Below are 13,044 nucleotides of genomic sequence, written 5' to 3'. Positions count from 1 at the left end.
AACCCCTAACCCCCTAACCCCTAACCCCTAACCCCTAACCCCCTAACCCCTAACCCCTAACCCCTAACCCCTAACCCCTAACCCCTAACCCCTAACCCCTAACCCCTGTCTGGACAGCTGCATATACTGAGGACTTATTATCGCGATCTTTAGAATTAAGGGGGGTGCCGAACACCACGTTCATCAATACCACAAGGCCTAAGTCATACTCAGCACCGACATCAAGCGGATACAGCCGGAAAACTCACCTTGTTCCACCAGGTGACCTGCTCATTATCGAGCTCATCTCCTACAATGGAGAATCCGCTGTCACCGAATGCTACCACTGAGCTGTTGGCGCCGTATTGTGGCCAATAATTGATGGTGGTTCCATTTTGATTAGTGGAAGCAGCATTACTTCCGAAGAGCTCGTTCGGATCTCCAGTGGTCACAAAAGAAATGATCCATTCTTGCATCTGTTTAGCTAGCCATGCCTCGTTTGCGGAAGTCGATGTACTACCGGTAGAGCCTCCTGTGTTGCCGACAAAGCCACTCCCTGATGAGGAGGAAGAATATCCAGAAGAGGAGCTTGAGGCTGCTGCAGCTGTATTTGTTTGATTGCTTGTAGACGATGCACCGCTCATCGCGGTACCTGACGAAGACGAGGAAGAATCGGAAGGTGACGCGTCGTACCAGAAGTAAGACTGTTCAGAACCATGGCCCGCAGAACCGAGGTTTGAGATGTAATTGTATGTGACATTCCCGTATGCCAGCGTGGCAGGCAAGAGCTAGACGATATCAGCGATGAAGCGAGTATCGATCTCTTACCTTGGCATCAAGATCGTAATGGTGAGACATGTGTTCCAGGACGTTCGTGTACGAGCCATACTCTCCTACGGGGTACAATGCGATGGCTTGGTCGACTGCCCAAGTTGAGATGGTCGGGAAAATCGTCTTGAGTTCCGCTCGCAACTCGTCTTCGCTTGAGAGTGATGCAGAGAGGGTAGGTGTGCTTTCATCTAAGCTAAGATCAGCGAAATGCTCGATTATAGAATAGATGTAGCTTACTAGAAGAGTGACCGATCATGACAGTAACATTCTTGTGGAATTGCCCAATAGAGAGTAGGTATTCCGAGGTCTGCGAACAGGTTAGCCATTTTCTGGTGCGGCAAGAAGCAGAACTCACGTCTGGTAGAACTACTCCGTCAGGACGAGGTTGCATCTGATACGAGTATGTATCGGTTATATTGTTGCTTGCGGCTAGTAGAGTAGCGAAGCTGACATTTCGCAGGCATGACATTGTGGCTGCGTCATTCCAAGGGCAGTCGACCAGCTCCGTTACGTTTTGCAGGTATCTTTCAGCACCGGCGTGCCCAGCATCAGGTACCCAACCAGGAGAGTTGATCATGGCTCGCTTGAACCGAGGAGTCCAAGCGTGTCCACCAAAGGTCTACGGCTGTCAGTAACCTCCTATTTGAGCAACGACGTACCGTAAGCGAAGCTACAACTTGAGAAGCACCAGCGGAAAAGCCCCAGTTGGTGATCTGCTCAGGATCTCCTCCGAATCGTGAGATATACTGATAAGTCCATTCCATGGCTTTATGAGCATCCCAAATAGCTACGTTACTGACGCCGCCATTCCGCTGCAAAGTAGGCCCATTGAGAACACCAAATATATCAAGCTAAAAGGTATTAGCCAGATTTGGAAATGCAGTGACTCACCCGATAGTTGTATGCAACAATGATAAGACCGTTATTCGACACGTTGAAAAGGCCCTAAAACCCTCATCAGCCATAAATCAAAGAAGCTTTGCACCCTACTTACACCGGGAGATACGTCCTTATTTCCACCAACCCAGCCACCGCCATAGTTCCAAAAAAGCACTGGCAGTTTCTGTCCACCGTTCAGAGCAGTTTCAGGGACGTAAACATCAAGGAAAAGGCAATCTTCGGCAGTTGAACAGCCTCCAGTGCCTTCAGTTGACCAAGTACCATTGTTGACTATCATCTCGACCTCCGGGTCTTGTGGAGCGGCCCATCTCAAGTCGCCAACAGGGGGCGCGGCATATCGTATGTTTTTAAAGGAATAGTAGGTACCTGCTCCATTCGAAGCAGAGCTTGCAGCTTGCACGGTAGAATAGTTGAGAGCCACAGTTGGAAGAGTGTCATCTCTCTTCAATTTTCTGGATATGGCTGAGCCGAGAACCAAACTCGTGCCCAATATAACGGCGGCTGCTAAATGGGGGAGCATGGTGATTCGTTTGGAGTAAGAAGTTGTTCTGCTTGATGCACTTCCTATCTATATACTTCTTAGACATGACACAGACTTGGCTGGTAATGTACAGCAAATCATTAGCATGCCTGCGTACGGGCTTTGAGGTTAGCGAAATCCAAATGTGAGGTGATATGCAGCTGGTCATAATTTTCGTATTCAACTGCGGTTATACCGAATTATACGGATAGGTCGTCAATCAATCAATGCAGACAAGCGACGTTTCTGCAAACGAGCAGAAGAGATTGGAATCGTGCTAGGAACATCGGCCGATCGCGCTTCCAGAGGATCTCGCAGTCTAGCGGTTTTAATCAAGAGCTTTGTTACATGATCACCTTTTTAGCGCAAGTGCGGTTTCAGACAAATGAGGTTTCAGACAAATGAGGTTGGATTATGCCTCGGCATTGCGCGAGTTCCTAATTGTTCATTTATGCGTCGACGAGGCAGAATACTATGAAGTAGATTTTGGAGGTTTGAAAGTGGACCGCAAAGCTGCGCAAGATTCATATATTGCTGCATTTGTATGCGGTGACTTTCCGTTTTACACCGCATACACAGTTTCGGGGCTTGGACGCTGTGACCGGGAGTATTTCACTTTTCTGAATCGTTCAGAAGTGCGATATGACGAAACAGTAAGATCAACATGGCAAAAAGACCGTGTTGCGTTACATCACGAAAGTACTGATCAAACCACGCAATATGTATCCTACTCCTGCGCATTCCTCGCAATATCGGCTCGCTCGTTTCTCACAATACGACTGGCTATTACCCTGATCTCTTGCCAAGATTCTACAATGGGCCACTATGAGAATAGGAGTAAGCCTGTTTATCAATCAAGGCGTACCGGTCGACTTACCAGGATGATCATGATCGTGCTGAAGCACACAAACGCCGCAGCAGATACACATTGGAGCATTAGAAGGCTCTTTGAATATATCACGCCTGTCCCTGCAAGCGGTGCTGGGATGAGGACCACTATGATATCGACGAGTTAGCAAAGTGAGGGACTGTGGACGCGATCAACTCACGAATAATCAAAAGGAATGCAGCGGTGATGATACGGAATCGAGTTTGTGATTTCTCGAGCTTGATTACACCTTCAGCGTACTCTGCATCTGCGGCAGCACTTCGTCCCGCCCCTTCAACTTTAGCAAGAGCAGGCTCGTAGTCAGTTGATTGAGGTTCCGCGGCATGATTGTCCTTTTCAGTCACTTGATTAGTATGATGAGGGACGTAGCCCGATCCAATAGCTCGAGTGAGTTCAAAGTCGAAAGAAGCCGGTCGGATCAAGGAGATGAATATAGAGAAGATGGCGCCCGCTCCCAAAGCGGACAAAGACCCTGAGAGGATGACTGTACTTGCTGTGAGAGTCGTCGTATTGATCGTACCTTGAAGTCTTACAGTGGATACCAGCCACGCAATGAACCCGACTACCAGTCCACCAATAACACCAGTGATGGCTCCAACTTTGTTCAATTTCTTCCAACACATCAGGAGACCGATCGGGAATACGCTTCCCGAAGTGCAAACCGCCATGAAGTAGAACAAGAAGTTCAAGTCAAGACCGACGTGAGCAAAGACTGTATTTATACCAGCCAAGAAGATCGCCCAGACCACTACGACGGTGTGATTGACTGCCATCATTTGAACATTGGTTGCCGATTTATTGAAGTATTCTCGGTAGATATCATAGGAAGCGATGGTCGATACGGCAACATATTGAGCCGATAGAGCAGAAGTGGTGGCCATGAAAGCGATGATGGTGTACATAGCAGGACCAGCTTTGCCCAACACAGTCATCGAAGCAAAAGGTCCAGCCAGTCCAGCGCCAACTTCTGCCAAGCTGAGAGGGTCGGGATATGTGGGGAAAGCGGGATTGGATTCCAGAGCTCGAGCAGCGAGACCCATTGAAGAACCAATGCCAAATGCGACGGAGAAGAAGAAACATCCGGCAAAGATGAATGCTTTGCTGGTTCCAGCTGGCTGGGATGCGATACTTCGCTGCCAGTAGGATCTGCTAGACGATTAGCGTAATCCTTGACCGGCGTGGAATGGTGCGGCTCACTGGTCGCAAAAGGAAAGGCCAAAGAAAGAAGTGGCAGCAGTCACGGCATAATCTACGCTTAGTCTCAGCGGAATACTTGGCATGGACCAAACACACTCACACATTCCTCCATCACTTCGAAAGGACAGATACGATTGGTGAGCATTGCCCTCAACAGGTGTAGACTACGATGCCGGTGAGCTTTTATCTCAAGCGTCAGTCCTTTGACTCACCTCCGACGCAGCTAATAGTAAGTCATACAGCTTGCCAGGAGATCCAATCAGATCACCGCGAGTATAGATTGCCAATACCAGGACCAGCAGGCAGGTGAACAAGATGCAGCAATGCAAGTAATCGGCGACAAAAGTGGCTCGCAAACCGCCCGTTAGAACTGGGATATAGTCAGTCACGATTTGATGCGAGAGAGAGCAACTACGCACCATAGGCAACAATGACTGTTGGCAGCAGCCAGATACCGGCGTACTCGCTGATACCAGTCATACCAGTGATAACACCAGCGCCTCCGATGAGAATCTCGCTCCCGACCACAAAATTGGCTACGAAAGCTGCAAACATATAGACAAGATGACCGACAGTTCCAAACCGGACTTTGGCGACCTGTAGATAGCTACGCAGGTGCAATGTCAGTATAAGAGTTTTCATCGGGACGATGACTCTTACGTAGAAGCTCCGCCGGCATTGACCTTGACTTTCGAAGAAATGAATGCAAAAGCGGCAATCTCTATGTGCTCGATCAACATGTCGTCACGAGAATCAGCAAGGAACTGGCTTACCAACGAAACCACCCATACCAAACCACCAGGGAACGGATACTCCGTACAGGTAGGTCAGAGTACGTGTCTGGAGAAATACGGCTGCCCATACCCAAGCAGAGGTGATTCCAACGGACATCATACCGGTTTTTACCGACCTAGAGGCGGAGGAGAACTCTTCGATTCGAGACGGATCATACTGAGTGTATCGTCGCTGAACCCAAGTAAGGCTATTCATCATGATGGCGAAGAACGCACCACCGACCAAGACTACCGCGGATACAATCAATAGCCACTCGCCGGAAACGTTCAGTGACCACTACTCACTGGTGGCATATCCTGCACTTTGTGGCAAGAGAGACATTTTGCAGGAAGTCTATCACAACCAGTAGATTTGCATGTCGTGGGCTTTGCAAGAATGTTTGCGGCCTACCTAATATATACGTTGTTGGACCGATGTAGCTGATTCATCTCGTCTCGGACATTCGAGATTGGTAAATATTGCTGAAAGCTATGGAGACACTTTCGGAAGACCGAGATACTTTTCATTCTTAATGCTTTTTTAATGGTAACAACTAAGCTTCCTCCTTCCGCACCGCCCTGAAAATCCTATGGGCTGGAGATCACGGCTCGCTGGCGTGTGATTGCGTATTTCCGAAATTTGAAATTCCTGATTGGCGTCATAGGGCACCTTGGATATTGCCTTTTTCGCCCTTCCGACGTCTTCGACTGCAGCGCTCTGTCCGAAATTCGACATGGAAGTTTATGTTAAGTTATCACGCAATGCTACAACGGCTATCGGCCCTGGCAGTACCACATGGATGCAATGGCGCAATTCACTTCATCAATCAAGATTGAGACACTTGGACAACTGAAGCGACCAGATCACTAGTCATCATCAACAACAGTATGATTATACTAGTCTTATGCATCTTCTGCCTCTCACACATCTTTGCCAGCTGAGATGTCAGACAGCCAGAATGACCGGTCGCTTGATCCAGTTGACATTAGGTGGAAGATGGCCGTAGCATGCGACATCTGTCGCAGGCGGAAAGTAAGCATCAATTTCCACCCATTCCACTTAAACCTACTAAATCCCCTCCACAGGTACGGTGCGACGGTGAGAGGCCTTGCAGCCGATGTAGAAAGGGCAAGAGGGACTGTACATTCTCAATCCCGTAAGCGACTCCTGCATTGAAAGGGAGGCCAATGCTGACTGATGATTGGAAGGCGACATGTCGCACGTAAGACCCGGGACCCTGGGTAAGTAGAACCTTTGCATTACATCTCGCATGTTAACATGGCCATATGCTGACGAAGCAGCTCAAAAGAGCCAGAACTTCATCTGTCTCACCCAACACTGAAGTGCCTTCAACTAGTCGACTTGCCCCTAATGACCAAACTCGGCCGATTAAACCTCTTGATTCTCAGTGCAACGAGAATGTGAGTAAAATTACACCGGTTTTGCTGATTATTGAAGTCGTCTTCCCAACAAGGAAAGGACCACCTTCTGTTGATTGATCCCGATGATCAGATCGTCTACTCTGGTCCATCGAGTGGCATGCCTCTTTTCGCTAGATTGGGTGTGTTGAGAACGGTGGAGGTATCGGAAAGCGATCAGGACAGCAGTCAATTCGCATCTCATTCATCTTCCGCGTTTGGAATCACAAGCGCACTTTCCCCAACCCGTGACTATTTTGATATGTGTCTTCAACGTTGTCCACAGGACTTGATGAACAGCTTGATTGGTCATCATCTGAGTGCACGTGAGTTGAACATGCTGTTAATATGATTATGCTAAAAAGTCGTTGCAGCTGTGTTCTTCCCTCTTCTACACGCACCGTCTTTCCTCTCCGTAAGTCATTTTCACTCGATATCTATTCTGACAATGTTACAGGAATTCATCGCAGTCTCCGAACGCAGGTTGAAATGTACACCACAATATGGAGCGATGCTTATGAGCATACTGGCAGTGACAGCTCGTCTGGTGGAAGGAGGTAGATCTTTAGTTCCTGTTGCGGATAGGACAGGCGAATCGTACTATGAATTTGCGCAGGATTTACTGCGAGTAAGCCAGAACAAACTGGATATACGGCACATATTAGGGTTGTATCGTGAGTCTTCGCTCATCCAGTGCCACTGAATTTACGTCTGAAGAAATTGCCCCAGATCTTGCTCTGTTCGCAGAAGGGCGTAACACATCTACCGGTGAGTCCGAAAACTCGGCCCATGTTCTTCGCTAACCCGCTAGCAGGCATCGCATCGAGTTTCGTCGCCGAAGCCATTGGACTGGCGTTCGCTACAGGACTACATCGAAGTACCGATACATTCCGAATGGATCCAGTGACGATGCAAATCCGTACGAGGCTATTTTGGGCTCTGTACTCACTTGATGTCGCTGTGGCTTATTCCCAGGGGAGGCCCGCTTTGATAAGGCTATCTGATTGCAGCATCGAGCTACCTGCTGTGGTGGACAACGAAATGATAACAAAGACAGAGATATTGCCGCAGCTGGAAGATGATCCTCCAGTCATCATGGCTGCGGCGGTCAAAACCATTGAGATATATATTGTGCTTGAGCAAGTGAGTTTGTCACAAAATTAGTCACGCCAAGCTTTACTCATTGGTTATTCGCACCACAGGTCCTATCTGCCATCAACGCACCCTTCATCACTATATCCCAAAGATTCAACCTGGGAGATCCTCCTCGCAGGAGGAGTGAGAAATTAGCAAGAGCTCAGATCTGCCTTGACGAGGTGAGGACAGAAAGAAATAACCGTCACGTCACCTGCTGATGTTGTACATAGATCGAGCACACACTCCCCCCGTACATCGCTCGTCCTACTCTCCCATCCGACCGATCCCTCAACCTCGACTTCCTCCAGTCATCTCGCCTCTGGACCACGATATTATTCGTCCGAACCCTCATTGCTCGCCAAGCTTTCATTGACGAGCTTGAGGGTACTCCTGGTCCATCGCAAGAGCCAAGCGAGAGCATTCTTACAGCATGTCACCTCTCCGTCGATATTGTCAAGATATACGCTCGCCTGCGATACTATAGTCTCTTACAATATTGTAGCTTTCACGCGGTCTCACATCTCACAGCTGCCAGTCACACCCTCATTGCGTGTATGCTGCAGAATCCTAACCTGACGTTTGAACATCGACCGGATCTTTTGTCTGCCATCGATATGCTATTACTCTGCTCGAGTCGCTTCCCTTGCGCTAAACCAGTAGCTCAGCTGCTCGTCCAGCTATCACGCGCCTTGGACCTCAGCTCAGGCGGGGGCTACGGCACCTCGAATGAAGCTTTGGCAATAAGGGTGTTGGCGCGCAAGATGGCTGCTTCCCCAGCAAGCGAAGTGCAAACGTCTCATACGCGTCCTGTAATACCGCCTTCTCCCGTTCATCCCTCGACGGAAAGCTCTGAACAATTTGAATCTGACTGGCTCGTCAGAGCAGCGCATAGAGGAAGCCCAACAACTTTTTTACAATGCGACGACCGCACATTTCCATCGCTATCTGAGGCTGTGGGAAGCGCCTATTCATTTTCACAGCTGCCAAGACAGGGGTCACCAAGAGTGCTGCCAGCTGGAGAACACGCTTGGAACAATCAGGAATCTAACGAGATATTCTCGGAATGGGGTGATAACTTTTCCTTTCTGAACGATGGTCTGTTTGACGCCTTCGAGAGGCCGCCTTGATTTCTCTTAATTGTTGGCTCATCGGCATGCATGTGGATTATATGCCTTTAGTCGATCAGAGCGCGAATCTATTTTTTCCAAGCTGGCCATTCACCCCATCTACCTTCCTCGTCTACCTCCTGCGGACCTCCTTCGCCGATGAGTTTGAGCATCTTCTCGGCGTATTCAAACCTACATAGGGATCAGCTATAGCATTGCTAGCGGGTCTTGACTGGTCTACTTACTCTCCTGGATGACCTAATATCAGTATTGAATGCGAATCATTGTCTTCATCGGGATGTGGGTCAAGGTCAAGTGGTGTGCCGGACCAGTGTGCCGCGACCACCCTTGCTTGCATTTCGGAAAATGGCCATGGAATTGCTTCGGCGTGTAGAAGCAAGAACGCTAGGGTCGGATCTGGTAGATAGAATATTTGATGCGCGTCAAGATTGTGTACCCCTGATAGAGAGTCAGCCACGTTGATTGATTTTGCCTTTGGACTTACGATGACCACCTTCCAGAGTGTGTTTTCCGACTGCTTCCCTTGACGGACGTCTTGCCCCTTTGGGGACTTGTGGATATCGTAGCAATGGAGCTTGATCGAATGGAGCATCAGTCTCCCTGAAAAACTCAAATCTGGCCACGAATCCAGTGGCAAACACGATGACCTAGCAAAACATCAGCAAGGCTTTGAGGTGAACAACTTACGTCAACGTCGTCTATAACTTGATCTAGTATAGTGACAATCCGGCCATTGTGGGATTGGGGCGAAGGTTTGCTGACTAATCTCATTGGTGAAACGTTGACAATGTGGTCAGGCCATCCTCTATCATGCTCAGTGTCATAACGGAGCTTGCTTCGGAAAGACCTGTAGATCTTCTTGGATGCGGAAGTGCTCTTCCTCACACACAGCATGCCAAGCTCTCGAACGATATCGGCGCCTGAGATAGTCAGTGAATAACTCCGTAGATATTCTGTATACTCACTAGATGGTCCTCCACCCACAACCATGACAGTCTGTGACAAGTTAGCAAAGGAACAAATTTTGTCGGACAGCAATTAACTTACCTTGCCTGCAAAATCTTGGGGTCGTCTGTACCATCTAGAGTGAAAAATTTCGCCCTTCCAATCCCACAATCCGTCGATGTATGGGATGAACGGTCTTGAATCGGTTCCATTGGCGACAACCACATGATCAAACTGTTCTTCAAACGCCTTGCCGAGATCTTGCGATTTGTCCTTTAGCGATGGTGTCCACTCTACAAGCCATTTTTTGACGGACGATCTGCCTTTGGGCGCATGTCTCACCCGTGTAACCACTCGGTTGAAGCGGATATAGTCGAGATATCTCACTGCGTGTTCTTGCTGATATTGGAAGATGGTCTGATGCGTAGGATACTCCACTACGCCATCGGGATATGGATGTGAGCGGTAGGGCATGATGTCCTGTTTGTTAGCGTGAATAACGAGGAAATTGACCTACCCGGGGAGTATTGGCTGTGACCCCTGCGTACATGGGTGTAGGCGATGGAGAGGGGTTGCCTTCCTGTTCTAGGCCTGTCAAGGCGATAGCATGTCCGTCATCGTCAAAGGTGACCTTGCAAGGAGGTGGGTTGGGATCAAAATTCCTGTTTAGAGCTTCAGCTTCTTAGCTTCTGACTGAACGATGGGATTTGCGCACCATAGGCCGCCGACTGAGTCTCTCGCTTCATAAGCTACCACGTCAAAATCCTTTCTTATAAATTGCTCGATAGCGCCAAGTCCGCTACCACGTAAGCGCCATGCCTCCCAGTGGAGTACTCACGCTGGACCGCAACCGATTATCAACAACCGAGGTTTGAGAGCAATTGTCATCACGTACGTTGTAGGTTCTGTATCGTGAAAAGAGTAGTGCAAAGAGTGAAAGAAACATCTGACTACTCAACTGCGATATTAAGTGTCTCCATGTTAGGCAAAAGACGGAATGCCCGAAAGCTGTTCGGCCTTCCGAGGCTAAATGCAACATGCCATACATCGCCATTCCGCGTCATCATGGCGAGTTATTGCACACGTATTGCGTCAAACGAGGTCGGCGTTCCGAGACCTATGAGTTTTCTGTATGCTATACATACATGGAGGTTCATTCTTCAGACTCAGAAACAATGTTGCTTCTTACCTATCACCAACATGACCAACTCACTTATCATTGCACCCAACGACTCTAGAATAAGAGATCCAAGCAGTATAGTCCTCGACGCTTCTTGGCTTTATGACCCTGAGCCTGCTACAAGAAATGCTTACGAAGAGTTTCTTGCTGGTCCCCGATTTCCGGGAGCACGATTCTGGTCGTTAGACGACATTTCAGAGCCTCACCCAGGTGGGTACGCGCTCATGCTACCCTCTCCTGAACGTTTCGCCAAATTTGCCAGTGAGCACGGCATCAAGAAGGATTCGCATGTCATTATCTACGACAGTGAGGGTATCTTTTCATCCCCTAGAACAGCTTGGACTTTCAAAGTGAGTGCAGCTCAAAGTACTAACCGCTGCTTGGCTAAATCCATATCTAGGTGTATGGTCATGAAAAGGTATCAATCATTGACGGAGGTCTGCCTCGGGCATTGGCAGAAGGGGTCGAACTGGAAAGCGGTGCGCCAAAAGAGTTTACAGTGAGTTCTTGGGGATCGTACAACGTTGACAAATTAAGGAAACAACCTATCCTGTACCGATGCTCTCTCAGAAGGCCGTCGTCGGTGAGTCGTGTCGTCTGTCCATGTCGACTGACTGACCGAGATTGGAATCCTAGAATTCGAGGAGATCCAGTCTTTGGCTGCGAGACTTACGCCTTTAGCCAATGATGTCGTCTTGATCGATGCACGACCTTCCGCATCATATATCGCAGGACATATCCCTACTTCGCTTCTGTTCGACTTTCCCACGGCTTTGTCGAAAGATCCCTCTGGGTTCACATATCTTCGATCTCCTGAAGACCTCAAGATACACCTCACGGAGCGAGTCGGATCGGAATGCGCCGGAAAGATCCTGTCCAGACAAGTGGAAGTGGTGAATAGTAAGTCTCGAATGATGGGTCAAGCTGACGGAGCAGCATGCGGTGGTGGTCTTTCGGCTGCAATCAATTGGCTTCAGCTACAAATACTAGGTGTTCCTTCAAGACTGTATGACGAAGTAAGTCTCTTTAGTCCGTACTTCAGATCTTAGCTTATTTAGCAGCAGTCCTGGGGTGGATATTCTGCCAGACCTGAGACTATACGTATAACCGGATCTGCACCTTTGTAGCGATTATAGAGTATGCATGCAATTTCGATACTACTCCTCGTCCAATGTTTGCGCTTCCCATAGGGCGGTAACCACGTTCTTACCGTCACGCTCTTCTACTTTGACAATGGTCGTAGCACTTTGCTTCAAGATCTGCCCGCTTACTTTCGACTTGGTCTTGTACTTGGTATACTGCCCGACCACACCTGTGGTGCTTGTGTCGTTGGTAGTGACGATGTTGAGATCCTGTATATGGGAGATGGAAGCGGTAAAAGCCCCTCGGAATTGTGTAGTGATCAAGGACACAAACTTTTCAGCAGATAAGTCGCTCCCGTTGATGCTGCTATCCTGATAAGCCATGTCCCATCGAGATGATTCAGAATGCGGACTCACTTGATGATAGCATCTGCGCTCAATTCTTCAGTTAGAGTAGATGAAGCCAGCTGGTCATCTTCTTGGAACAGAACTCGTGTGAAGAACGAATCGACGATATCAGCGACGAGAGGGCGTGTCATTATTGCTGCTAATAGGGAGATATCGTTCAAAGCAACAACGATGCAGTGATCCGTTATATATATAGCCACCGTTTTTCTCTTCCATCAGCCAGTCAAAGCTCGGATAGCCGAAGTCGGCGGATGACGCCAGAATAGCTAATAACAAATATGCCACAAATACATAATCGGTTTAGACTCGGACCAGAAAGTCCACGTGAGATCGTGGGGGGGAGCTGCGAGATAATAATTACTGTTCCTCAAACCAAAGCGTTTTTAAGCATTTCTCCATCCATCCTGTCAGAAGGTGCTCTGCTCTATAATTGTGGACACTATGCCAGCTACAGACAGCCTAGGTATGTAAGCTTGGAGTCGCCTGATGCTGATCTCACGACAGCTCCACCCCTCACTGCGAGGGAGTATTCAATCGTCAAATCTTATGGAGGATGGACTGCTTTCATGCAAACGTATGGGCTCAAGGCGCATGACTTTGATGACATCGCAGAAGCTAAGCGTATTGTTGAGGGGATGGCAAGTGCAGATGCAGCTC

The 13,044-nt window shown here is 48.6% G+C and overlaps 6 protein-coding genes across 6 annotated transcripts; 2 read left to right on the top strand and 4 right to left on the bottom strand.

The window, feature by feature from the left end:
- Positions 1-183: 183 nt before the first annotated feature.
- Positions 184-2,230, bottom strand: IL334_005769 (uncharacterized protein; the record flags this gene model as incomplete). Its single annotated transcript, XM_062937477.1, has 8 exons — positions 184-198; positions 249-767; positions 877-998; positions 1,048-1,117; positions 1,166-1,429; positions 1,485-1,622; positions 1,702-1,755; positions 1,805-2,230. The coding sequence occupies 8 exons, from the start codon at positions 2,228-2,230 to the stop codon at positions 184-186; spliced, it is 1,608 nt and encodes a 535-aa protein (XP_062793528.1).
- Positions 2,231-2,957: 727 nt separating this feature from the next.
- Positions 2,958-5,432, bottom strand: IL334_005768 (uncharacterized protein; the record flags this gene model as incomplete). Its single annotated transcript, XM_062937476.1, has 10 exons — positions 2,958-3,053; positions 3,108-3,226; positions 3,280-4,265; positions 4,317-4,368; positions 4,417-4,480; positions 4,529-4,686; positions 4,736-4,923; positions 4,977-5,037; positions 5,090-5,338; positions 5,396-5,432. 10 exons carry the CDS (start codon positions 5,430-5,432, stop codon positions 2,958-2,960), a joined length of 2,010 nt encoding a protein of 669 aa, XP_062793527.1.
- A 600-nt stretch (positions 5,433-6,032) lies between these two features.
- Positions 6,033-8,772, top strand: IL334_005767 (uncharacterized protein; the record flags this gene model as incomplete). The annotated part of the gene is made up of 11 exons (XM_062937475.1): positions 6,033-6,122; positions 6,176-6,246; positions 6,299-6,331; positions 6,406-6,511; positions 6,570-6,834; positions 6,883-6,923; positions 6,966-7,182; positions 7,238-7,276; positions 7,323-7,651; positions 7,711-7,824; positions 7,876-8,772. The coding sequence occupies 11 exons, from the start codon at positions 6,033-6,035 to the stop codon at positions 8,770-8,772; spliced, it is 2,202 nt and encodes a 733-aa protein (XP_062793526.1).
- A 47-nt stretch (positions 8,773-8,819) lies between these two features.
- IL334_005766 (uncharacterized protein) lies at positions 8,820-10,605 on the bottom strand (the record flags this gene model as incomplete). The annotated part of the gene is made up of 10 exons (XM_062937474.1): positions 8,820-8,840; positions 8,889-8,943; positions 8,997-9,210; positions 9,257-9,419; positions 9,496-9,692; positions 9,738-9,768; positions 9,820-10,154; positions 10,231-10,379; positions 10,433-10,486; positions 10,556-10,605. 10 exons carry the CDS (start codon positions 10,603-10,605, stop codon positions 8,820-8,822), a joined length of 1,269 nt encoding a protein of 422 aa, XP_062793525.1.
- Positions 10,606-10,917: 312 nt separating this feature from the next.
- IL334_005765 (uncharacterized protein) lies at positions 10,918-12,024 on the top strand (the record flags this gene model as incomplete). The annotated part of the gene is made up of 5 exons (XM_062937473.1): positions 10,918-11,247; positions 11,298-11,396; positions 11,468-11,480; positions 11,534-11,913; positions 11,962-12,024. The coding sequence occupies 5 exons, from the start codon at positions 10,918-10,920 to the stop codon at positions 12,022-12,024; spliced, it is 885 nt and encodes a 294-aa protein (XP_062793524.1).
- Positions 12,025-12,054: 30 nt separating this feature from the next.
- On the bottom strand, positions 12,055-12,518 carry IL334_005764 (uncharacterized protein; the record flags this gene model as incomplete). Its single annotated transcript, XM_062937472.1, has 2 exons — positions 12,055-12,343; positions 12,397-12,518. The coding sequence occupies 2 exons, from the start codon at positions 12,516-12,518 to the stop codon at positions 12,055-12,057; spliced, it is 411 nt and encodes a 136-aa protein (XP_062793523.1).
- Positions 12,519-13,044: the final 526 nt, after the last annotated feature.

Source organism: Kwoniella shivajii, chromosome 7 (genome assembly GCF_035658355.1).
Source record: "Kwoniella shivajii chromosome 7, complete sequence".
Classification (NCBI taxonomy): domain Eukaryota; kingdom Fungi; phylum Basidiomycota; class Tremellomycetes; order Tremellales; family Cryptococcaceae; genus Kwoniella; species Kwoniella shivajii.
The sequence above is the reverse complement of the archived record's forward strand: the minus strand, read 5'-3'. Positions and strand labels throughout refer to the sequence as shown.